The sequence below is a fragment of the Narcine bancroftii genome, chromosome 1 (assembly GCF_036971445.1).
Source record: "Narcine bancroftii isolate sNarBan1 chromosome 1, sNarBan1.hap1, whole genome shotgun sequence".
Taxonomy (NCBI): Eukaryota; Metazoa; Chordata; class Chondrichthyes; order Torpediniformes; family Narcinidae; genus Narcine; species Narcine bancroftii.
The window spans coordinates 388,937,854-388,965,279 of NC_091469.1; the positions used below are offsets into that span (position 1 = coordinate 388,937,854).

Below are 27,426 nucleotides of genomic sequence, written 5' to 3' on the forward strand. Positions count from 1 at the left end.
GTACTACTTCAGGCTGTGGGAGAAGATTGGAGGTCAGTAGCATACACATCAAGGACGATGACCACATCTGAATATTGATTATATGCAGATAAAGAAAAAGTGTCTAGGTCTGGTCCATAACCTCAAGAAATTCCACAGCTATGTATATGGTCCACCAACGTTTGTGGCAGAGACAGACCATAAGACATTAATAACCATAATCAAGAAAATAACTGGGAATCCAAAGCTACATTATTACTTTGAATTGGTGTGCACACCAGGGAAATTTATTGTGCTGGCTGATGTGCTGTCCAGGGCACTGATACAGAGTGAAGTACACAATAAAGAGTTCCACAGAGACAGATGTGAATCTCCACATGAACCTGATCACTGAATCTCTTCCCATATCTGACAGATTGTAGCTGAAAAGTTAAAGGGCATAGTTCTACAGAAGTTCATCAAGAATCTGAGTGAAGGTTGACCTAAAAGTAAATGTTGGCCTAAAAGTGAATGTCAGCAACACCTCAACATCAGAGCACAGTTGTGTGTTATCAATGGGCTTCTACTTAGACCCGGCAGAATTATAAAGGCTGTCTGTTGGCCACCTTGGAATGGAAAAATGCAAGAGGAGGGCCAGACCTGCTGTTTATTGGCTAGGGATAAATACTGACATCGACAGATTGGTGTCAAACTGTGAAACCTGTCTGAAACATCACACAGAGCTGTCAAAGGAACCCATGACCATAACTGATTTACCAGAGGAACCGTGGCAGAAAGTTGGGACTGATCTGTTCCATATGGATGGAAAGAATTCCCTGCTGATTATTGACCATCTATCAAACTATCCTGAGGTGACACTGCTTCTCAACATGTCTGCTGCCTACATGATTAGATACATGAAGTCGATCTTTATAAGGCATGGAATTCCTCAAATTGTCTACAGTGACAATGAACCATGTTACAGCTGGAGAGAATTCTAGAACTTTGCAGAAGATATGATTTTTGACATACGACCTCAAGTCCTTTGCATCCTCAAACAGTAAAGCAGAGAAAGGAGTTTACATAGTTGAACAGCTGCTGAAGAAAACATAAGATAGTGGCTCAGATCTGATCCAGCTCAGTTGAGTTATGGACCTTCACTACTTGAACATGGCATGTCACCAACTGAGCTCCTGATGGGATGTAGACCACGCTCCGCACTTCCCTACTCTGCAGACCCAAAAAAGAAAAGAAATGTCAAACAGAAACAAAAGCATCTGCAAAGGAGATGAAAAGCAAACTATGAAAAGTCAGCAAGAAGTTTAGGGCCACTGGCGCAATGCGACAAAGTGAGTCTCAGAGATTCCAACACCTGGGACAAGAAGGCCACTGTTCAGGAGGAAGTAAATCCAAGATCCTGCACTACAAATTGAGGAGGAATCGAAAGAGCCTGCTGAAAACTTGTGACGCTGGAAAAACAGACGAATGCAGAAGATCCATCCTGCACAGCCACAGAGGAAACACCACCAGTGTTAGTGGACCAGCAGAGCTGACACATTCACCTTTGAAGATCCACACATGTAATCAAACCACCTGACAGACTGAATCTTTAAAAGAAAAAGAACTGCACACTTAAAAAGTTTTTATTGTTGATGTTTGTGTTTTAACTTTAAATTGAAATGAATACAGTATTACAGTACAGCATTGCTTGATTTAACATCTTGTAGAAAGGGGATGTAATGATTGGGAATTGGTGATCCTCCTGCCCACTAGAGGGGATCAGAAACCGTATGTCCCACCTCAGATTAGATGCACAAAATGGATTGCTCCATGAGGCTGTGAGTTGATAATAAAATATAAGTAATACAAAAGACCCCAAGTTTCTTTACCACAAGAGAAGAAACATTACACATGAGACTCAAAAATATGGGCAACTCAAGATCAGGAGATTATACAGCTTTTGCTTAAATTGACTGCAAAAAAAAATTTCAAGAAAATGATAACATATGATAACAAAGGTGCAAGAGTCAAATTATGCTCATGCCATTTTGTGGATGTGATGATGTTGTGAAAAACGGATCAGAGGATTTTTAAGAATGTTGTGTATTCTGTAACTTTCAAAGTATTTGGAAAGGAAAATAGATTCTACACAAACTTGGAGATGCTGCTAAGATGATTTATTATTCTTTGCAAACCCCAAAGATGCTTGGATTGCAGAGTGCCATGATGTTCAGCAAAGAAATGGCTAACATGAGGAGCCATATTTTTAAGGTGTTTGAGAGTAAGGTACGAGGGGAATATAAGGGGAGTTTTTAAGCAGACAGAGTGGGGGGCACGTGGAAGGATGGAAGGTGTTGCTGACAGGTAGAATAGGGGATTTAAACTGACTGTTAGATAGATACATAGAACTGAGAAAAATGGAGGGTTATGCAGCAGGGAAATTTTAGGCAGTTAGAATAGATTATTAGGATGGCCAAACAATGTGGGGAAAAGGGCTTTTATTGTGCTGTAGATTTCTGTGTTCTATGCTCTATGAGCCAGCCTGCCCTTGGAGAGGGTGAAAATAAGTGAACTGAGGCAAGTGTCGTGATGCTTTCATGAGATAAATTAAAGATCTGCAGACCGTCTTCCAAGCCTTCACTCAACCATGGGTATGCCTTTCTGATGGGAAAAACTGTAACATGCGCATCAGACTCCCAACTATTGGAGAACTCCTTGGTTCATACATATTGCTCTAGAGGGAGTGATGATGCAATGATTTATTTTTCAAAAGAGCAGAATCTGAGCAATGGTAAAAGAGTGGTTTTCAGAGATATCAACTCTTATTTATTTGATGTCTTCTTCAATAGAAAAGTAGTTTTCAGCTTTCAAGGAAAAGTAAATATTTTCAGACTGAGACTTCTGAAGTCTCAGGATTGGATTGAAACGTAAGACTTAGGAAAGGCTTGTCCAACATATCTTGTTCATTTCGCTCCTCAGAAAGCATATTTTTTAGCTTGGGAAATGAACTCGCATCATGTTACATGATGCAAAGAGATCACATATTGTTTTGAGCACATGATGAATGGGACTATATTTTGAAAGTTGTTTACGAATTGCTTTATAACTGAGGAAACAATTTTGCCTTAAGTTGTGACATCACCCAGAATGCAAACAAAATGAGCTTCAATAACCAAGGATAGAGAAAGTTGGGAAGTAGCTGATAACATTTAATTAGGAACTGATTTAAATGGATTTTCTTTTTGGCCAGGCCACGTGTATTACATTTATGTGTCAATGCCTGCATGAAATGAGATATTTATTTCCCATTTAGTTGTGGCAACCTTTTGATTTTTGACAGCTGCCAGCCATGGTTTGTATGACTCTCTTTGGGACCTGATCAGATTTAAATTAGTAGCAATTTACAAATACGGCCCTCTTCTGACTAAGATCTGCAGTGTCGGTGTTCAGAATTGATAGCTATGTACAAATTAATAAGTTGCCCATTTTCCTCGCCCCTAACCATTTTTACCTTGTCCATATGTATGGGATTTGTCATTAAAATCTATTGTTGACTGTAAGAGTCAGGTAAGAATGGCACCATTAGCATGGCGGTTAGCGCAAGGCTATTACAGCGTAAGCAACCGTGGTTCAAATCTGGCATTGTCTGTAAGCAGTTTCTACATTCTCTCCATGTCTTCTTCGGTTTCCTCCCACCCTACAAAACATGCAGGAGTTATAGGTTAGTTGGGTGTAATTGTGCTGCATGGATCATGGACTGAAAAGGCCCATTACCATGCTGTATGTCTAAATTTAAAAAAATATATATATATTTAACCATAGCCACTTGTTTATTTTATTTCTAAGCAAATGGTGTATTAAAACCTCAATAAAATGGCTGAAGACATACGAAGGGCAAAATAACTATGGAGTTTGAAAGCAGTTTCAAGATGACCTTCTCAAGTTTGTTTAATTTCAGATAAAATGTGCCATACCCCTGTTTAGGATTCAAGAATGGAAAAAAATTCAGCATTTTCTTTGTTCTATATTGACTGCTTCCTTATCCTGATACAGCTGTGCAGTGAGTTCTTGAAAGTCAGAGAAATTGAACTGCTGCAGGATTGGACAACATTTGGTTTAAAAAGCAACAACATCTCCAGCACTACAAATGTTGCAGAATGTTCTGGAGAAATAATTCAGAGCTTATGAGGTCAAATCAGCTGTGAACTGAGTGAAATAAATCTGCTTAGAAAAGTGGGCTGAAAAATGGCAGATGGAATTTAATGCTGATAAGTGTGAGGTGCTTCATTTTGGTAAGAAGAATCAGAATAGGACATACGTGGTAAATGGGAGAGCATTGAGGAATACAGAAGAGCAGAAAGATTTAGGAGTGACGGTACATCGTTCCCTGAAGGTAGAAACTCACGTGAATAGGGTGGTGAAGAAGGCTTTTAGTATGCTGGCCTTTATCAATCATTGCATGGAATATAGGAGTTGGGAGGTGATGTTGAGATTGTATAAGACGTTGGTGCGGCCTAATTTGGAGTTCTGTGTGCAGTTCTGGTCGCCTAATTATAGGAAGGATATAAACAGAGTGGAGAGAGTGCAGAGAAGGTTTACCAGAATGTTACCTGGGTTTAAGCATCTAGAGTATAGGGAGAGATTGGACAGATTAGGTCTTTATTCTTTGGAGCGTAGAAGGTTGAGAGGGGATTTGATAGAAGTATTTAAGATTATGAAAGGGATAGACAGAATGGATGTGGATAGACTATTTCCGTTAAGAGGAGGAAAGATTAAAACAAGAGGACATGAGTTAAGAATTAAGGGGCAGAGGTTTAGAGGTAACATGAGGGGGAACTTCTTTACTCAGAGAGTGGTAGCCATGTGGAATGAGCTTCCGGGAGAAATAGTGGCGGCGGAGTCAATTGTATTATTTAAGAAAAGGTTGGACAGGTATATGGATGAGAAGAAGATGGAGGGTTATGGGCATTGTGCAGGGAGGTGGGACTAGAAAGGGGTGTTTGGTTCGGTGCGGACTAGAAGGGCCTAATGGCCTGTTTCCGTGCTGTAATTGTTATGTTATGTTATTTGTAATAATGCACATGAAAATTTAATGAAAAAGTGTATTTGCTAGTTTCTCATTAACTGACTCGCCATTGTCTCTCAGGGAAGAATAACTGTCTCTGTCCCAAATTGTAATGTTGACCCTGACTCTACTGTTACCTGAGACCCAAAACCATAATTGCCCAAGTGAGTTGGATATATAGTGTCCTTCATAATGTTTGGGACAAAGACACTTTTTCCCTTTATTTGCCCCTGTGCGCCACAGTTTTAAATTTATATCAAACAATTCATGTGATTAAAGTGCACATTCCAGATTTTATTCAAGGTTATTTATGTACACTTTGATTTGACCGTGTAGAAATTACAGCTCTTTTTATACATTGTCCCCTCATTACAGGGCACCATAATATTTGAGACATAGCAATGGTATGTATATTAAAGTAGCTATGTTTAGTAATTTGTTACATATCCTTTGCATGCAATAGTTGAAGTCTGTGATTCATAGTCATCGCCAGGTGCTGAGTATCTTCAGGTCCTCCTTGTTTTAGGGTTTGTCCCCTTAGGTTTTCTCTTCAGCAGATGGAAGGTATGCTCAATTCGATTTCGATCGGGTGACTGACATGATCATTCAAGTGTATTCCAGGTTTTAGCTTTGAAAAACTCCTTTGTTACTTTAGCAAGATGTTTGGGTAATCGTCTTGCTTGAGGATGAAGCGCCGACCATTGAATTTGGAGGCATTCACTCAAACCTGAGCAAATAGGATGTTTCTACATATCTAAGAATTCATTTTGCTGCTGCCATCAGCAGTTACATCATCAATGAAGATAAGTGTGCCACTACCTATGGCACTCATGCATGCCTTGGCCAATAACATCCCCACCATCATGTTTCACAGATGAGGTGGTATGCTTTGGATCTTGAGCAGTTCCTTTATGCCTCCACACTTCGTTCTTCCCATCACTCTGATACAGGTTCATCTTGGTCTCATCTGCTCACAAGATCTTTTTCCAGAATTCTGTGGGCTCTTTTAAATACTTCCTGGAAATCTCTAGCCTGGTCAACCTGGTTTCCATAGCTAACTTGTGGTTTGAATCTTGCAACCTCTGTATTTCTGTTCATGAAGTTTTCTGCAGGCAAAAGTCATTGACACATCCACACTTGCCTCCTGAAATGTGTTTCTGATCTGTTGGACAGATTTCGGGGGATTTTTCTTCATTGTGATGAGAATTCTCTGTCATCAGCAGTGGAGATCTTCCTTGGAATACCAGTCCATTTGCTATTACTGAGATCACTAGTACAGTCTTTCTTCATGATGTTTCAAACTGCTGATATTGGTAGTCCTAAGTTTTGGGTGATGTCTCTTACTGTTTTATTCTTGTTTTTCATCCTCACTATGGCTTCTTTAACTTTCATATGCACAATTCTGGTCCTCATGGTGATCAAAAGCCTAGCTCTCTTATATCCCCACTAATGAAGCAATTAAACATACCTGAGTACTCTCAAACACCTGTGAAGCCAAATGCCCCAAACATTATGGTGCCCTGAAATTGGGAAACTATGTATAAAAAATGCTCAAATTTCTACAAGGTCAAACCAAAATGTACGCAAATAATCTTGAATAAAATCTGGAATGTGCACTTTAATTACCTGCGAATTGTTTGATTACAAATTTAAAACTGTGGAGCACTAGACAAATAAAGGATAAAAATGCCTTTGTGCAGAATATTATGGAGTATACTGTTTGTAGTTGCCAGTATTTCCTGCCCATTTGCTTGAAATTTGGTAGAAGGAGGAGCACTGAGTTGATTCCCCACAACCATAACGTGCTCAATTGTAGCAAGTCCTCAATGGGCTACAGCAGACACCATGGCACCCTATGACTCAAGGCGAGGCTGAAATAGGAGATTCTATTTTGGACAATTCATTGCAAAGTTTTGTTAAGTGTCTGCCATGCAGACATAACTAAAAACTATTAAAAATTCTTTCAGTAATTAAACATAAATGATTTGAAATTAATTAAAACAAATGAAAATACCAATTTTAAAAAAAATATTAAGTAAGATGATGAAGAAAGCCCTGCAAAAGCAGTGGACACAGCCCAGTACATCTCCCCACCATAGAGAAAATGTACAGGGAGCAGCAGCAACATTCAATGATCCACACCATTCACTGCTCCCATCAGGAAAGAGGTATAGACTCACACCACCAGCTTTAGGAATAGTTGCTACCCCTCCACCATCAGACTCCTCAACAACAAACTCAATCAGGGATTCATTTAAGGACTCTTACTTTACACATTATTGATGACTGAATATTTACTTTTGTCTGTATTGTACAGCTGGTTTGTTTACATTTCACTGTTTTGTAGACGTATATTTCTTTCTTGAGTACAGTGGAAATTCTGCCTTTCCCACACAGAAAATGAATCTCAGAGTTGTATGTGATTTCATATGTGTACTCTGACAATAAATATAAACTTTCTTTGAATATTTTATTTAATCAACATATATAAGATCAAACAATTGAAAATAATGTACCAAATTACATAGTGGATTACTAACTGAAACCATGCTGAAACCACATATATATATAAAAATCTAAAAACTTTAAAAAAAATGAAAACCACTCCCCCCCAAAAAAATCTATAATAGTCCCAGAACTAAAATACAAGCTATTTCATAAGAAATAATCACAATTGATTACTTCGGATTGCATCAGATGACACTCAGAAACCTCAGACTTCACAAAATCATAATTTTATTCCCTCAGGGAAAACTTCGTGGAACAGAAAAAATATAAAAGTAGACATAAATTTAGTAATTTTAACTTCACAAATCTAATGTACAGACCCCAAATTTGAAAAAGAGTATTTATTCCTCAAATTATTTGTAATTTTCTCAAATGGAATGGAACTTTGAATTTTAGCATACCATCCCTCTAAAGTTAATGAGACATCAGATTTCCATATTACAACAACACATTTCCTTGCTATTACTAAAGCCAACTTAACAAATTTCAATTCATAATCTGACATCGATAATTCGGTGGTGACACTTTCAATAGTACCTAACAAAAATAATTCAGGGTTTAAAGGAAAATCCACCCCTTTTATCTGTTGTAAAAGTTTGAATAGAAACCCAAAAAGTATTAAACTTTGTACAAGACCACGTAGAATGAAAAAAGTTCCAATTTCTATTCCACATCTAAAATATTGATCCAATAAATTCTGTTTCCATCTATTTAATTTCTGAGGAGCAATATACAATTGATTTTTAAAAATTATAATGAAGTCATCTATATCTTACATTAATAGTATTTGACATAACTTCTTTACACAAATTTTGCCAATCTTCTTGTTCTATTGTATCTAAATCTCATTCCCATTTTTCTTTTGAGTTGCACAAACCAACTTTAGGCATCTGTTCTTGTAATAATATCTTCTTCTTTGGCTTGGCTTCGCAGACAAAGATTTATGGAGGGGTAATGTCCACGTCAGCTGCAGGCTCGTTTGTGCTGACAAGTCCAATGCAGGACAGGCAGATACGGTTGCAGCGGTTGCAAGGGAAAATTGGTTGGTTGGGGTTGGGTGTTGGGTTTTTCCTCCTTTGTCTTTTGTCAGTGAGGTGGGCTCTGCGGTCTTCTTCAAAGGAGGTTGCTGCCTGCCAAACTGTGAGGCGCCAAGATGCACGGTTTGAGGCGATATCAGCCCACTGGCGGTGGTCAATGTGGCAGGCACCAAGAGATTTCTTTAGGCAGTCCTTGTACCTCTTCTTTGGTGCACCTCTGTCTCGGTGGCCAGTGGAGAGCTCTCCATATAACACGATCTTGGGAAGGCGATGGTCCTCCATTCTGGAGACGTGACCTACCCAGCGCAGTTGGATCTTCAGCAGCGTGGATTCGATGCTGTCGGCCTCTGCCATCTCGAGTACTTCGATGTTAGAGATGAAGTCACTCCAGTGAATGTTGAGGATGGAGCGGAGACAACGCTGGTGGAAGCGTTCTAGGAGCCATAGGTGATGCCGGTAGAGGACCCATGATTCGGAGCCGAACAGGAGTGTGGGTATGACAACGGCTCTGTATACGCTAATCTTTGTGAGGTTTTTCAGTTGGTTGTTTTTCCAGACTCTTTTGTGTAGTCTTCCAAAGGAGCTATTTGCCTTGGCGAGTCTGTTGTCTATGTCGTTGTCGATCCTTGCATCCGATGAAATGGTGCAGCTGAGATAGGTAAACTGGTTGACCGTTTTGAGTTTTTTGTGCCCGATGGAGATGTGGTGGGGCTGGTAGTCATGGTGGGGAGCTGGCTGATGGAGGACCTCAGTTTTCTTCAGGCTGACTTCCAGGCCAAACATTTTGGCAGTTTCCGCAAAACAGGACGTCAAGCGCTGAAGAGCTGGCTCTGAATGGGCAACTAAAGCGGCATCGTCTGCAAAGAGTAGTTCACGGACAAGTTGCTCTTGTGTCTTGGTGTGAGCTTGCAGATGCCTCAAATTGAAGAGACTGCCATCCGTGCGGTACTGGATGTAAACAGCGTCTTCATTGTTGAGGTCTTTCATGGCTTGTTTCAGCATCATGCTGAAGAAGATTGAAAAGAGGGTTGGTGCGAGAACGCAGCCTTGCTTCACACCATTGTTAATGGAGAAGGGTTCAGAGAGCTCATTGCTCTATCTGACCCGACCTTGTTGGTTTTTGTGCAGTTGGATAACCATGTTGAGGAACTTTGGGGGACATCCGAGGCGCTCTAGTATTTGCCAAAGCCCTTTCCTACTCACGGTGTCGAAGGCTTTGGTGAGATCAACAAAGGTGATGTAGAGTCCTTTGTTTTGTTCTCTGCACTTTTTTTGGAGCTGTCTGAGGGCAAAGACCATGTCAGTAGTTTCTCTGTTTGCGCGAAAGCCGCACTGTGATTCTGGGAGAACATTTTCGGCGACACTAGGTATTATTCTATTTAGGAGAATCCTAGCAAAGATTTTGCTTGCAATGGAGAGCAGCGTGATTCCCCTGTAGTTTGAGCAGTCTGATTTCTCGCCTTTGTTTTTGTACAGGGTGATGATGATGGCTTCACGAAGGTCCTGAGGCAGCTTTCCTTGGTCCCAGCAGAGCTTGAAAAACTCATGCAGTTTGGCATGCAGAGTTTTGCCGCCAGCCTTCCAGACCTCTGGGGGGATTCCATCCATACCTGCTGCTTTGCCACTTTTCAGTTGTTCAATTGCCTTATATGTCTCTTCCCGGGTGAGGACCTCATCCAGCTCTAGCCTTAAGGGCTGTTGAGGGAGCTGGAGCAGGGCGGATTCTTGGACTGAGCGATTGGCACTGAAAAGAGATTGGAAGTGTTCTGACCATCGGTTGAGGATGGAGATCTTGTCGCTAATATATATGCAATTGAAATAAACTTTTTAATCATTCCATCAACCATATTTTTTCCCAAATTAGATTAGTCTTTTAAATTCATTTCTGGTCCTAATTTCTCTCTTAGATAAGACCTCAACTGAAAATAACTAAATAATGTATTATGAGGAATATTATATTTAAGCATTAACTGATCAAAAGACATCAATCTATTATTATCATAACAATCTCCCAATTTGGAAATTCCCTTATGATACTATATATCCATATATTTAAAAAAGGATTATCCTTTGAAAAAAATTAAGAGGATTAATTAGTGGTGTTTTTAATGAAAGAATGTTTCCATCAATTTCTATTTTAATTTTATTCCAAATATTTAACAAATGTCTTAATATTGGAACTTCCTTATCTATTATACTAGAATTAGGTTCCCATTTATAAATAAATTCATCCAGTATAACTTCTCCTATCTTACTTAACTCAATGTCTACCCATGATGATCTAGATTGAACAAACATATAAACTTAAAATCCTTAATTGAGCTGTTCTATAATAATTCTTAAAGTTAGGAAGTTGCAGACGTCCCCGTTCATATTTCCATGTCAATTTCTCTAATGACTTTCTTACCATTTTCCCTTTCCAAGGAAACTTCCTGAGATGTTTATTTAAATCTAGGAAAAAATTTTGAGGTAAAGGCAAAGTTTGAAATAAATATTGAATTCTTAGAAAAGGATTCATCTTAATACAATTGACTCTCCCTATTAATATAATTGGCAAATCAAATCTTCCTCTTTTTAAAAAATATTGGTATGTAATTTAATTTATATAAATTTTTCAAATTAGTATCAATATATATACCCAAATATTCATTCTTATCAGTCCATCTAAAATGAGCTTTTTTTGCTGCAATATGAATGGTCTCCTTTAACTAATTCTATCACCTCACTTTTATCTCGATTTATTTTATATCCTGAAAATTTCTCATGGTCTAATAATTGTTGATAAAGTCTGTAATAACGTTTGTGGTTGAGTAAAATAAACTAATATAACATCCGCAAATAAACTAATTTTATGCTGGGTCTGGTTTATCTCAAATCCCCTTCATTGCTGATCATTCCGAATCTTTTGTGCCAATGGCTCTCTGGCTAAAGCAAACAGATAATGGACATCCCTATCTACTAGATCTATTCAAATTTAAAAATTGAGACACCTGTACACTTGTGGTCACTTTATCTTTAGGACTTCTATATAAATCCTTAACCCAATATAAATATTGACTTTGACTTTGAAATTACTTCCCCCCCCCCATAACATCCCATTCTTGAAGGACCAGAAAATGCATTCCATAAGACGCAAGAGCAGAATTTTGCCATTCGGCTCAGTGAGTCCATCCAGTCATTCCATCGTGGTTGATTTACAATCCTTTTCAACCCTCTTCCCTTGGCATTTTGTTCTCAATCAAGAACTTATCTACCTCCACTCAAATATAAATGACTTGGGCTCCACAGCCATCAACAGCAATTAATATCATAGATTCATCCCCTCCAGGTTAAAAAAATCCTCCTCATCTCTGTTCTAAAGGGAATTCTGAGGTTGGGCCCTCTAGTCCCAGACTCCCCCACTATATGAAACATCCTCTCTATGTATTGAATACTCTATCCAGTATTCAATAGGTTTTAATGAGATTCCCCTTCATTCTTCTAATTTGTGAGTATAGTCCAGGAACATCAAACACTCCTCATATGATAACCCTTTCATTCCAGGGATCAGTCTCGTGAATCTCCTCAGCTCCAATTTGCTTCCAACACATTTCTTCCTTTGATAAGGAGCCCAAAACTATTCCCCATATTCCAAGTGCACTCTAAACAATGCCTTACAAAGCCTCAACATTGCATCTGTTGAAATGAATGCTAGCATTGCATTTGCCATCCTTATTATTGACTCTGCATGTAAGTCAATTTTAAGGAATCTTGCATGAGAATGCTTAAGTCCCTCTGCACCTCTGATTTCTGAACTCATGTATAGAAAAGAATCCATGCCCTAAAACCTTCTACCAAAGTGTATGATCATATGCTTCTCCACATGTAATCCATCTGCCATTGCCTCGCACCATTTCCTAACCTAAGTCCTTCTGTAGACTCAGTGCTTCCTCAATGCTACCTGCCTCTCCTCTTATCTTTGTTTGGAATGCAAACTTAGCCATTAACGAGTGGGTATTCCAGTTGTACAACAGATCAAGCTAGCATGAGCCCCTTTCAAATGCAGTTCCCGTGTAGCCCTCCTGGGACCTGGGTGCAATTACTGGGGCAAAGGTGCTGGAAGCACATTTCAAATCGCAGGGGGAAATCTACCTATTAAATCACCAACCCGGCAATTTAAGAGGGATCCCAGCCCTGCGATGATGCAGTAAGTGACATATCAGGCACTTACAAGAACATTCGGCCATCAGTTTCCCCCTCATCAGCTATCATTTTCTCTCCCCGTCAGTCACCACCGCCGTCAGTCGCCACCCCCACTGTCAATCTCCACCCACCCTGTTAGACATGCACCAACTCCCCAGCGACATGCTGTTACCGCAAATGGGGTGGGGGGGAGTGGTTGCTGCCGTGACATACTGCTCTGGCAATGTCCGTCTTCCTTACCCATAATTCCCCCGAGCCGCTGGAAACGCTGTACCATCACCAGAGCAGTTCCAGCAGCATGGGGATTATGGGTAAAGAAGATGGCTATTGCTCCCGCATTGCACTGGTCCCCCCGCCCCCCCCCCCACCAATCATAGCAGAAACACCTCAATTAGGGGTTTGCCTGTGACACTAGCATGCAAGTGCTGACGTTACCAGAGTAATTCAGTTGGCCATTTTCCTTTTCAAACCACTGGACCAGGATGGCTGGTAAGTTTTACTGGGTTTTCTGACCACCTCCACCTCCGAGATAGTCAGGGACCCGGCTGGGTTCTGACTGGGTTGACCCAATTGGACCCTTACAAATCATCATGTAATTGGGCTGCTAAGCATGCAAATTGCCTGATTAACCCCATTCTTACATGGCAGTTTGAAAGGGCCAATTGAAATGGAGAAGCATGCTGTCAGACTCCAGCATTAGGACTGAATGAAGTCTTCAACTCAGCAATCTCAGACTTTGTGGTTGCTCGGGATATACAGAGTATGCCAGCTGTTCACTTTGGAGCTGCTGTCCACAGATTTGGTCATTTAATGAACTGTCAGAAAAGAAACAGAAGAGTATCAAACTGCTCTAAATAGAAAGTATTTTCCCTTCATGGAAGGTAATTTGGATAAGATAACCTCAATGACCTTGTTTAGTGTATAATAATTTTGCACAATTTCATTGGAATTAAATCTTCATTTTAACTGATTTAAAATAATGTGCTTGCATTACACATGAAAGTATTTCCCAAAGCTATGTTATAGATTACACTTGGAAACTGATTATCTGTAATGCATATAAAATTACACCTCCGAGCAAAGTACAGATTTAAATTAAAGGAAATATTCAATGTAATTAAAAGCACTTCCACCAGCTCTGTGGCCAAGTAACTGTCCAAAATGAGCTCGTTGCTTTGATTTATATTTTTTGTGCTTCTATTTTCAGCATCTGAATTGCACCTTATCGAGTTCTACTCTCAATGCCACATCCCAATTCACGGCTTCATCCAAAATCTGGCAGTGAAGGAGCACCACTGTGAACTCTTCTTCACAAACCTCCTGTCCCATGAAACTTAAATATTTGATAGTGAAATTAAAAGTTCAACTGGATATAAAAGTGGAACTAATGAAAATACCTAATATAGAAAAGGGAGGAACAGAAGATTACTGATCTCCTGTTGAGTAAGTGGGCAGGTAAACGGCAGATGCTGAGAAGAAAAAAAAAATCCTTAAACTCACCTGCCCACAGAAATTCTACTCAATCTTATGACAACTACATGTGGCATGCAAACAAAGATCATAACTGACTGATCAACAACAGAGCCAATCTCAGTGGAGAGGTGGAGCAAACAAGGTTACATTATTTACTCCATCTTATCTGCTGCATGTTTCCATCAGCATGTTTTCTGTGTGCCTGGAACTGATCTTCAGAACTGAACAGAATCCATTTAACCAATGGTATTGATGCTGCAGAACTACTAAGGTCACATGAACTTCAGCTATTGAGCTGCAGTACACAGACAATGCCTATGTTGTGCATGCTCAGAGGTTAAACTCTAAGAGATTATGGACTCATTTACCAAAGCATGTTACAAGGTTGTCAGCTGGTCATATTATTATCTTAGATATTTCAGGCATGTGGACTTTCCAGTAATTTACACTTGATTGTACAGTGAAACCCCTGGTATCTGGCACATTACTGGGATTGGAAAATGCCGGATGCTTGAGGTTTCCTTTGCTTGAGATTCACCCTTACAATGCCTAATACACCTGCATTAAGAATAAACAGTTTAAAAGACATAATTGCTATAGCCTACTTACACTGAACAAACTTCACATGCATGAATATATAACTTTAAACAATTTTATTTTTAGTCACATTCTTTGAAAGCATTTAACCAACACTGTATCTGCATGTTCCTCCTCATCTACAGAGTCAATGGAAAGATGAACAATAACATCATGTTTAACCCTCCTCTCCCCCCACGTTTACAGATAAAGCCTTAATATACTTCATTATATACTAATAAAGATAAACTCTTACTAAGCAGGGATAATGAGACACTTTAAGAGAGTCATCCCCAATGGTGAATGGCATTAACCAGATCTTCATCCTGGATGATGCAATTTTCTACAAATACAACTTTATTCAAAGAGCTACTATGAGCAAAACACAACCAAGGCACGCCACTGGCTAAATATTTACTCCCAACTTCACCAAAGGTTTATGTGTTACTTCACGAACATTTACAGTTTTAAACTTTCATTTAAATGTTATTATTTATTTAACTTTTATTTACTTATTTATTTTCTTTTTTTTGGGTGGTTGCTTGAATTCCAGATAACAGGGATTTTACTGTAGTTAAAATCCTAGAACTCTCTTTGGTTTTGTTATTATTTTTTTAGAAAAAGGATATAAATCACTATTACAAGTCTATCACTGCCCTTGGGTCACCGAATTCAGGTCAGATGGATCTTTTTCTCTCCTGTTTTATTTGTCCCCCTAGAGATCCATGATATCATATAGAGACTATTGAAAAAGTGCCTCACAGTTGAGAACCATTCTCTGATTCAACAATTGAGGATCCTTTTGTAAATTGTTTTTAAGGTGCTAAATGACAGGGACAAATTTTGTTCGTGCTTCCAAGAGTGTTTTGTGGCATTTGAGATTATGTTCTTCATATTAGTTTGGATCTATTTAACCTTGCACAACTCCACTTTTATTTCTGTTGCTGAATTCAGTAGTTTAAAATAGTTTCAGGGTGTTATATAGTTCAAGTAGCCGAGCTGAGATGCCAAAGAAATATGACCAGATCACAGCAGAGAAAAGTGTATTCCATAATTCGAGAAAATCATTTTTCCTGGTGTGCTGAAGAATTTGATTATGGGAAAATATTAATGAAGGAAATGATGATTCTGAAGTCAAATAATTGAACATCTGTCTTGGGTAAACTTGTACCTCTCATTTTGTTCGTTTTAGATTGGTCACAGTGTTTGAGCTACCGAAAGAAAATAGACACACACACCGAGAGCAGTTCAGATTATACAAATGTTTATTACAAATTCAAAAGCTGATTTCACACTACAATATGCGAGCCCTTCCCAACTATACTTATCAACGCTTGGACTGGTCCCAACTGCCGAAGCGAGGCAACGACTGCACACTTGTAGTAGGTTGTCAGGGCGCCGGTAGCAGCTTCTCCACCTCCCCTGACCGGGACGTTGGCTGGACTCCAGAAGTTCTTCTTCTTCTTGCTGAGAGATGTTGCCACCTCTCGGACAGTCTCAAGCTTCAGCAGCGGGACCATGGATTATATTACCCAAAAACTGCTTACCCAAGCACCTCTTCCCAGCACAGCAAGAAAGATAAGCAAACAAGCTAGCATGCTAGGCTTCTAAGAAATAACATAATTTTCAGCTTATCACTTTGAATACAATGGTTTATTTTGCATCAAGGCTAGGCCTCTGACAGTCTATGACCAAAACAAGCAGGCAGATTAAATGTTCTTGGTTCACAGATGTCCTTTCATCAGATAACAGCATCTCTGGCCCCTTGGTGGAATTTAGCTTATGTCTGCTGATTCTAAAACACAAGCAGGTTCTCAGCCTTGCAGAACCCAGAGCTACAAGTTTAAAAAAACAGGTTAGAATCTTCCATTACACATCACTCTTCTACACATCAACAGATAAATGTAATCATCTTAGTTTTATTGGTAATACCTCAGCTAAAATAGAGCTTAAAATGTATCCCTGGCTGAAATTTCACGTTCAGGGTTATATACTCAGCCCGCTCCTGTTCATGATCCAGATCCAAAATTGTCATCAAGTTTGCAGACGACACAACAGTAGTTGGCCTTATCAGCAACAATGATGAGTCGCACTACAGAGAAAAGGTAGAAAATCTCCTGAAATGGTGCCAGAGTAACAACCTGCGTCTGTACATGGACAAGTCAAAAGAAATGTTTGTGAACATCAGAACCAAGAATGACCACCCTCCATTACACATCAACAACTTTGTAGTAGAGTGAGTGGAGAGCACCAAGTTCCTTGAAGTTCACTTCACTAGTGACCTATCGCGAACACTCAATGTCTCCTCACTTGTCAGGAAGGCACAACAGCGACTTCAGGAGACTGAAGCGGGCAAGGCTACTGGCCACTATTATGTCAACCTTCTATAAGAGTTCTATTGAGAATGTCCTGGCTAGCTGCATCACAGTATGGTATGATTGATACAGAGACATAGATCAGAGGACCATAAGAGTGGCAGAGAGGATCACTGGAGTCTCCCTTCCCCTCCATTGATGTGATCTACTGGAATCATTGTCTGAGGAGGATGCAGAAAATCATTGAGGATCCCTTTCACCCTGCACACTGTATCTTTCAGCTGCTCCCATCGGGAAAGGGATCAGAGCCAGCCCCAACAGGCTGAGGAACAGCTTCTTCCTACGTGCAGTGAGAATGCTGAACAACCATCCGAAACTCTAATATTCATGAAACTATTTATTTATTTATATAGATGACTACTTGTTCTGCATATGTATTGTTTGTCTGCATGTGTGTAATGTCTTGTTATAAGGTCTGCCAGCTTTGCACTGAGGATCAGAAAACACTGTTTCATCAGGTGGTACTTGTCCAATCAGATTACAATAAACTTGATTTGAATTGATGCCATGCGTGCATGGTTTTCCTTGGCCATTTACTCATGCATGTCCTACCCTGTGACTGCAGCTCACGTGGCATGTGGTTACATTCCAATAGTAGAAGAGGCTATAGCCTTGAGGGTATCCTTGGGCAGATGTGGGCTTGGCATTAAACCATCTCACCAAGGCAGCAGCACTCTAGGTGAGCTAGACATGGCATTTTCTGTATAGCAATGCATCAGAGAATCACCACGAAAACAGATCCTTCAGGCTTGGGCCATTCATCGAGCACCCTTCAACACAAATCTAATCCACGGAACTAGTTGAACCATGTATATTGTCTACTGGCACAGGGATAGTTGACTTGTAAACTACTTTTGGTCCTGTTACCACTATCAGGGAGCTTGCTGCTGGGAAAATTGTTGGAATGCCAAGATGACTGGCATCTAAGGTGGTAATGTGAATAATCCCAATGCACCTCCAACATTAAAAGAGGCAAGCACCAACTGAATCCTACTGTTGTATGGAACTCCTGAGTTTATTCCCCATAATTATATGATGATGTACAAAACAACCCAATTCACACTATTTTAATGCTGCAATCATTTGACAACAGTCATTCTGGCTCCCTTAGGACTCTGCTCATAGTTTATGGGCCACCTTCCCATAAAGCAGTCAAGTTTATTAGGTTTCTTCCATACTTCTCTCCACTGACCACATAAAAAGCATTAAAAATATTTAGGATTTCAGTCTGTGGCACCCCCTCCCCCCCCCCCCCCCCCTTAAATGTGCTGTGGACCTTTTAGAGAATGGTTGTTCTCCAAGATGTCTGCATGCATTTCAGATGCAAGGAACACCAGAACAACCTGTCATGGGCCCCTGTCACTTCACTACTTTTCGTGCCTGCTTTCCAAATCAATCAAGATTTTGAGTCTTGTATTTCTTATGTTCATATTTTAAAATAGCAAAACAACAATGTATATAATAATTTGAAGTATGCTGAAAACATTTGGATCAAGGCTTTTTCCTGTTTAAAGCTTGGCAGTAATTCTCAGAAAACTATTGCAGGGTGGTTATTTTGGGTGGAAGTAATATTGCAAGCTGCTGAATGTAAAGATTTTAAATAGGATCCTTCACTTAATTGTTCCACCAGTCTAAAGTGAGTAATTGCTCATTTAAAATTGTTCTTTACCTTCACTTTCCTCTTTTTGTCAGGTTAGAACTTGGATTCTTACAGTTGGCTATACAACCGCATTTGGAGCAATGTTTGCAAAGACATGGAGAGTTCACGCCATTTTCAAAAATGTGAAGATGAAGAAAAAGGTAAGTAGCTTGTGATTGAAGTGTTCATTTTGCAGTAATGACATGTTATCTGATGATCTGTGATGCTGTTCAATGTAAGCAACAAATGTGCTGTTTTATAAAGCAAAGAGCATGATGAAATGTACAATGTCATTTTGCAGTTATGTGCACCACAGTTTATCCCTTTAGGGCCTTGAGGCATAATTGTTGCTTTCATGTTTACCTTTGAGTCAATGTGGTATCAGACTAGCCTTTTATTTTAGTTGACCTTCATGAACTCAATTGAAGATGTTTACTTCTTCTGGGATGGTTTTCCAGCACACTGTAAATGCTTGATTCCCCTTCCAATTTGAATGATTTTTTTTGTTGGTTCAGCTGTGATCTCACCTTCCTCTTGTCACAATTCAGAGATGTAAAAACACACCAAAATCCTGGAGAAACTCAGCCAGTCTTTTCAACATCCACTAAAAGCAAAGATTTCTTGCCGACATTTCAGGCCTGAGCCCTTCTTCAAAGAATTCTGCTTATTTCTTGAAGGGCTCAGGCCTGAAATGTCAGCAATGTATCTTTGCTTTTTTATGGATGCTGGAAAGACCGGCTGAGTTCCTCCAGCATTTTGATGTGTTTTAACTACAATCACAGTATCTGCAAACTTTCGTGTTTCATGCATTTCAGAGATGTCCATGAGAGATTTGAGCCTGTTCCACCTAAGTTTAAAATTGCAGCTCTGTGATGTCTTTCCTGATGCTCAGCTCAAAATTCCACCAGTCCCACTGCCCCAACTACATTAGTGAATCCACATTTATCTTTTCTTCATTTAATTCAAGCTTTAAATTGTGCCCTCGTAACTTTTAGTTTTAATGGCCTCTCTGAGTTCAAGGCACAAATGTATCTTGCATGAAAATGAATAACAGTATATTTTTTAATGATCTCTTTGGTCTCAAGTATTATTTTGATTTTCCTTGCTAAGCTGCTCACTGGCATTAGGTGGAAAATGTGGATTGAGTGGAAGAAGGAAGGATGGTATGGGGAAAGGAAAAGGCAGCCTGTTTATCAATCATTGCTTTCATCAGTGTTCAGTCCTCATTGAGCAGAAATAGAATTATACGAGCCTTCTGAGCACTGTTTATCTCAGCAAGGCATAGGCTTTCTTACTATGTGGCTCACATCCTAAGCCCTCAAAACCTTTCCCGCATCGACACATTTCATGTTAAGGCTGTGACAGAATACTTACCACTGCTCCATATGAATGCAGCTGCAGCCAGCACTGCTTAAGTTCATCACTATCCAACATGAGGTAGTTGACTCAATTAGTGCCACAAACCTTGAACTCCATTTCAGGGGTCTCCATACACCCTGGCCATGGTCTGTCAGGTCAAGATGATGAGGTGCAGTAATGGACTGACTTTAATAGTTTTGCCTTGTCCTTCATCACTGAATAGGACAAGAGATCCAAGTTATTGAAGCATTTTGCTCTCTGTTGTCTCTTTGAAGTCCATAATTGACGTTAATATTTTTTTAAGTAGTTCACATGAATGAGGAAGGAAGGAACAAACCAAGGTCTTCTTGGTTAACTATGCTCCAAATTATGGGCCTTTTTGATGATAACAGCCATTCTGCTGCAGAAACAGATGATACCAATGTCACAAATGCTCTGATCTAAATAGTTGTCAAATAGTTGCTTAAAAACTCAACTGATCAACCAATACATTTCAAGGAAATAAACACCCCTCTCCAATAAGATGGAAGTAAAATTTTAGTGCATCTCCGAGACTACCCCTTAAATATACATATACTAATTATGCTTTGCAAAGGCTCCCGAGCTCTTCGGATTGGAAGTCAGCTTGAAGCAGACATAAATTCTCCATTAGCCCACACCTCAGGAAGAGTACCACCCTCGCCACATTACCATTGGTGAGACTGAGCTGAAGACAGTCCATCAGTTCAGCTACCTGGAGTTCACCATCTTGTCAGATGTCAAGATTAATAAAAACATTGACAACAGGCTGGCAAAGGCAAACAGTGCAAACTGTGTACAAAAGAGTCTGGAACAGGAAACATCTGAAGAAAGGCACAAGGATCAGTGTGTACAGAGCCATTGTACTGAACACCTTCCTATTCGCCTCAGAGTCGCAGATCACGTACATTCACCACCTATAACTCCTTTAGCACTTCCACTATCAGTGCTTCCGTACCATCTTCAACATCCACTGGAGTGGCATCGTCACCAGCATTGAAGTCCTCGAACAGGCGGAGGTTACCAGCATCAAGCCCATGCTGTTGAAGACACAGCTACACTGGGCAGACATGTCTCTATGATGGAGAAACATCACCTTCCCAAGTAGCGTCGGCACCAGAGCAAGTGTTAGAGGGGGACATTAGGGTAATGGGGGCACAGTACAACACTTGGAAACTCGCTCAGCGGGGAGAGGGATGCTGGAACCTGCCGAATGGATATTAACCTCCTCAGTTCCTCCGATGTAGCAGCCCAAAGCTCTGTTTTTATTGCGTGGAGAGGCACTAGTGTGATGCCAGTGATGCTTGACACACACTAGTGACACGGACGGGGCACGGTTTGATGGCAAGCGATGGCCGCAATCATATGGAGGGCACAGTATCTCCTGCAGATGCTCCCCTTGGCGTTGACCTTTCGCCCGAGATTGTGCTTTATGGTGAACTCTACCCTGACAGAGGGCTTCCGATAAAGAGGTACAAGGGCTCTCTGAAGAAATCCTTTGGTGCCTGTCACATTGACAATTACCAGCGGTCTGCTCTAACCTCCGATCGCATGGTCTGGTGACACACCATTCTTCAATCTGTCTCCTTCTTCAAGAAAGCACGTAGACCTGGCCTTGAGGACAGGAGGAAATGGAGGAAGAACTGTGACACAGCAGCACCAAACACAGAACAGAATTTCCCTTGCAGCTGCTGCAGCCGGGGATGTTTGTCCTACATTGGCCTCATAGGCCACCAGTGAGCCTGAAGCCTCTTCCTAAATCTTTGTTCATGAAGCCAAGCCAATGGCTAATTAAGGACAGAGGTTGCCATTGTCTCAGAAACATAAAATGAATCATGGCATAGCCTAACCTAGAGAGTAAGGATGTCAGGTGGAGCAAGTAGTGCAAGAAAATTTGCATTATTTGAGAAGAATGAAAATCAATTTCACACAAATTGACATAGAATAAGAGTCTTCTAATCTCTTGCATTTTCTGAAGTAGAAAGCAGCTTTACACAATAACCTATAAGATCCTTTGTAAGTACATCAGAGCTGAATATTCACAACTGGATAAATTTTGAATATTATTTTAATATTATTCGATTAATAATATTAACATTATTTCATTAGCTTGTAAATTGTTCTGACCATGGAGCCTCGGAGAAGGAAGGTTGCAAGTTTAAGTCTAGCTCCAAAGTCTGAAGGCACATGAATGCATGGCTGAGGAAGTGGAACAATTTCTAAAGTGCCATCTTTCAGATGAGACATTTAACCCATTTGCCCTCAAAGGTGGACATAAGGGATCTTGTGCTGTTATTCTGGAAGAGGTTATCCCTGATATCCCATCCAATATTTATTCTTTATACAACTATGTTAAAATGGACAATTGTCACATTACTCACAGGGTTAGGGAGGGGGTAAGTTGCTTCACAGAAAGTGTGCGCTGCATGCCCAGTGGCACCAAAGCAAATGTGCTCCACAAGTACTTTTTAAAAAATATTTTATTTTTGATTTTTTTTCATAAATATACATGGTAACATTCTAATTATACAATATTATTAAACTTTCTATGACAACCACAACAAACAAAAACCAAAAAAAAAGACCCTCCCTCCTTGCTCCACAAGCACTTAATTATCTGAAAAAGTCTATGGAGTTTTCTAAAAAGACATGTATTTTAAGATCTTAAAAAAACATCATTTTTTTGTAAAAACTCAGTGTCATTAATACAAGGAATGTTCTTATTGAGAGTGTGATGAAGGCATGTTCTCACACAGCATTCAAGGAGTATCATTGGAGCAGAGGAGAGTTTAGGCCAGTGTAAATCAGCCATGGAGTGGCGTACAACCTTTTGGGGGGCTGGTAGTCTCCTCTCACTCCTATTGTGTTCCGATGTATCTCAATGAGCACTTGAAACAAAATGGAAAAGTGGGCTACCTGCCTAGAGCTGGAAAATGGGATCTGTACCGATAGGTTCGTTGTGGGTCAGCCTGGAAAATAGTTGCCTGAGAGTCTTGTTATTATGCTGCATTAGCTTTTGAATTTGTGACTTCTTCCTCTCATTTCTACCTCAGAAAATGTTGAAAGTTCACAGCAGATCAATCATTGTCAAAAGCAAGAAAGGTTAATATTTCAGTTATTTCTTTATCAAAATTCAGCAGTCTGTTTAGAGAATTGTGGGGGGGGGGGGGAACAAAATCCTATTCCAAGGGACAGTTAATGGCTTCACTGGCTTGCAGGCTGAGAAAGCAATACTTCAGAAAGGTAAGTATAAAATTATATATTTTGTAACAAAAATTCATGACATACAATGCAAATTAAATAAAATATTTTTAAAGATTATGTAATAACAGAGAGATCTTGGACTTTGTTAACAAAACAAGAGAAAACAAAAAAAAAGGAAATTCTGGTGAACCTTTGATTAAGCCATGTGTGAAACCATTGGTTTGGCATTGTCAAAATTATTACTTCTGAGTCTGCATATCACACAGTTGAAAAGACATTAAAACATTGAAGATGGGTATGCATCACAGAAAACAAAAAAGTGCAGAACAGGAGCAGGCTCTTTGGCCCATAATATCTGTGCCAACCATAGTGCCAAATTAAACTGATCCATACCCCTTCATTTCCTGCCTGTTCATGTGCCTGTATAAACACCTCTTTAGCATTGGTTTTGTATCTGCTTCCGCAACGTCCATTTGGACCATGTTCCCATCTTCCACTCGTAAATCAGCTTTATAGTTTTCCCCTTGCAGCGCGAATGTGAGCACTCAAGACCAGAGATAGCATAGTCATAGAATAAAAATTATATAATTTTTATAAATTCAACCTGTCAGGATGTCTGGTGGTGCAGGCAGAGCGCTGTAGTGCAGGCAGGCAGGCTCTGGAATTCCTGATCCTCCTGTAGTTCCAGGACCTTGGGGCATGGGTGATCCAGCTCTAGTTGAAGGGTGGCTGGAACCACTTCCTGAGTTGTCTCACCTGAGCCCCTTGGTGTTCCTGGCTCCCTTGAGGTGATGGACCCTCAGTTCCAGCGGGTGATAGGTCCCTGATTGAGACAGTGTCCTCCCTGCCATCCGGGAATGCCACATAGACATAAGTGGGGTTGACATGGATTAGGTGCACTCTTTTGACCAGGGGGTCAGATTTGCTCCTCCTCATATGCTTTCAAATCAGCACTGGTCCTGGTGCTGTAAGCCAAATCAGGAGGGTGATCCCTGATGTTGACATTCTCTCGAAAGAAAACATCAGCTCATGAGGAGTCACATTGGTCGCAGTGCAGTGGCGATCTAATGGAGTGTAGCACCATGGGTAGGACATCCTGCCAGCATAAGACTAGAAGTCCTTTGGACCAGAGAGTCAATTTTATGCATTCTCTTTCTCAACCTGTCTGATCCTCCTGGGGGTCGTCCTGCTGGATGCAATGCCCCTTACCAGCAGGAACTGCTGTAGCTCCTCGCTCATAAATGATGAGCCCCGGTTGCTATGGATATAGCAGGGATACCCGAACAGGATGAAAATGGAGTTTAGGGCCCTAATGATGGATGGCGTGTGTGATAGTACAGATGGGATAAAGGGGTATTGCATCGCCACGCTGGAAGTACAGGGCGTAACGGTCACCCACTTCAAATTATTCGTCCTTCCCCAATTGTGTGTCCCAGTGTTGCTGGGATTAGACTTCCAGTGTCAGTTCCAAACGGTGTCCCTACACTTTGGGGGACCCCATGCCCCCCTCTCTGTCTGCCATCGCCCCACCCCCGAAGCACCCGAGCAACCCGCCCCCGTGCCCAGGGGCCAATCCTGTGGCCTTTCCACACTCCGGATTACCCTGCCAGCACTCTTCGCAAACCTCACCCCTGGCTGGAAGCCTGTGGCCACCAAAAGTCGGCAATATAATTACGAAAACAGGCAATTCATTAGGAGTGAGGTGCGTAGATTGCTGGATGAGGGCATCATCGAACCCAGTTCAAGCCCCTGGAGAGCCCAGGTGGTGGTTGTCAAGAATGGGGAAAAACTACGGATGGTGGTCGACTATAGCCAGACCATTAACCGCTTCACGCTCCTGGATGCGTACCCCCTGCCACGCATCACGGATGTGTTGAACCAGATCGCGCAATACCGCATTTTCTCCAGTATTGACCTACGTTCGGCCTACCACCAGCTCCCGATCCGCTGCGAGGACCGACCATTCACGGCCTTTGAAGCGAATGGGCGGCTATATCACTTTCTCAGGGTACCATTCGGGGTCACGAATGGTGTCGCGGTCTTCCAGTGGGAAATGGACAGAATAGTGGACCAGAACGGGCTAACCGCTACCTTCCCGTATCTGGACAATATCACCATCTGCGGCCACGACGTGCAAGACCACGACGCCAACCTAGACAAATTTCTTCAAACTGCCCGTCGACTGAACCTGACTTACAATTTGGACAAGTGTATCTTCCGGACCACACGACTCACTATTCTAGGTTGTGTGGTGGAGAACGGGATAGTCATGCCAGATCCTGACCGCATGCGTCCCCCAATGGACTTACCCCCCCCACATACCCAGAAAGCTCTCAAACGTTTCCTGGGCCTTTTCTCGTATTACGCCCAATGGGTTCCACACTACGCCGACAAGGCGCATCCTCTTATCAAGACCACCTCCTTTCCCCTCTCGACCGAAGCCACAGCGGCTTTCGATCGAATCAAATCCGACATCGCTGCTGCAACGCTGCACGTGATCGATGAGTCTGTCCCGTTTCAAGTCGAGAGCGATGCATCCGACTTCGCCCTGGCAGCCACCTTGAACCAGGCCGGTCGGCCTGTAGCCTTCTTCTCCAGAACCTACCAGGGTCCGGAGAGTAGACACTCCTCGATCGAGAAGGAGGCCCAGGCCATAGTTGAAGCGTTGCGTCGTTGGAGACATTACCTCACTGGGAGGCGCTTTACACTGTTGACTGATCAACGCGCGGTCTCCTTCATGTTCAGCAACACCCAGCGTGGTAAGATAAAAAATGACAAAATCGCCAGATGGAGAATCGAACTCTCCACCTTTAACTATGACATCCTGTACCGGCCTGGTAAGCTCAACGACCCGCCTGACGCGCTCTCCAGGGGGACGTGCGCCAGCATACAGATGGACAGACTACGGAAACTCCATGAGGCGCTCTGTCATCCAGGGGTCACTAGGTTTGCTCACTTTGTCAAGGCGCACAGTCGAGCCTGTTCGGTGTGCGCTGAATGCAAGCCTCACTTCTTCCATCCGGATAACTCCCACGTTATCAAAGCCACCCGCCCCTTCGAGCATCTTAGCGTAGATTTTAAGGGGCCCCTACCGTCGACCAACCGTAATACCTACATCCTTACAGCCATCGACGAGTACTCTCGCTTCCCATTCGCTGTGGCCTGCCCAGACACCACTGCCACCTCAGTGATACAGGCCCTTCACAGTATTTTCACCATCTTCGGGTACCCCAATTCCATCCACAGTGATAGGGGGTCCTCATTCATGAGTGCAGAGCTGCGACAGTACCTTCTGGAGTGTGGTATTGCTTCAAGCAGGACCACGAGCTATAACCCACGCGGTAAAGGCCAGGTCGAGAGGGAGAATGCCACCATATGGAGAGCGGTTACACTGGCTCTCCGGTCTAAAGGTCTCCCCACCTCTCACTGGCAGGAGGTTCTCATTAGTGCCTTACACTCCATCCGCTCCCTCCTATGTACTGCAACAAATGCCAACCCCCACGAAAGGATGTTCCTTTTCCCGAGGAAATCCGAATCAGGAACCACTGTACCGGCATGGCTCACCGTCCCTGGCCCTGTCCTTTTGCGATGCCACGTCCGGCACTCAAAGAATGACCCCTTGGTCGACCGAGTGACTCTACTCCACGCGAACCCACATTACACCTACGTTGAGTTCCCAGACGGGTGGGAGGACACTGTTTCGGTGCGGGACCTAGCTCAGGACGCAGTAGACCCAGCAAACCCCCCAACCCAACCTTCCCCAACACTTTATTCTCCAGGCCCCGTGCCGCAACAGAAGGACCAACAGCACCCCAATGACCCGGGCCACCCTGCCGACAACACGACTGGGGAATTGAGCGACGGAGCAGTCGCACCCGACGAGCCCGCTGGCGACACCGCTCCAGTGACCCCAATCCCGGCACCACGGAGGTCACGCCGGATGGTCAGACCCCCTGACCGCTACAGTCCTTGACCTACCCCTTCCTTTCATTCTCTCCCTCGTTTTTGTTTTTTTTCCCAGGGTCAGTTCTC

The 27,426-nt window shown here is 41.7% G+C and overlaps 1 protein-coding gene across 4 annotated transcripts in view; it reads left to right on the plus strand.

Moving 5' to 3' along the window:
* gabbr2 (gamma-aminobutyric acid (GABA) B receptor, 2) overlaps nt 1-27,426 on the plus strand; it is an 811,906-nt gene that overhangs the window by 624,569 nt on the left and 159,911 nt on the right. For all 4 annotated transcript variants that reach the window (XM_069913637.1, XM_069913635.1, XM_069913636.1 and 1 more), the window contains exon 12: nt 18,867-18,974. In XM_069913637.1, coding sequence (XP_069769738.1) covers nt 18,867-18,974 — 108 coding nt within the window. The remainder of the gene's footprint in view (nt 1-18,866; nt 18,975-27,426) is intronic.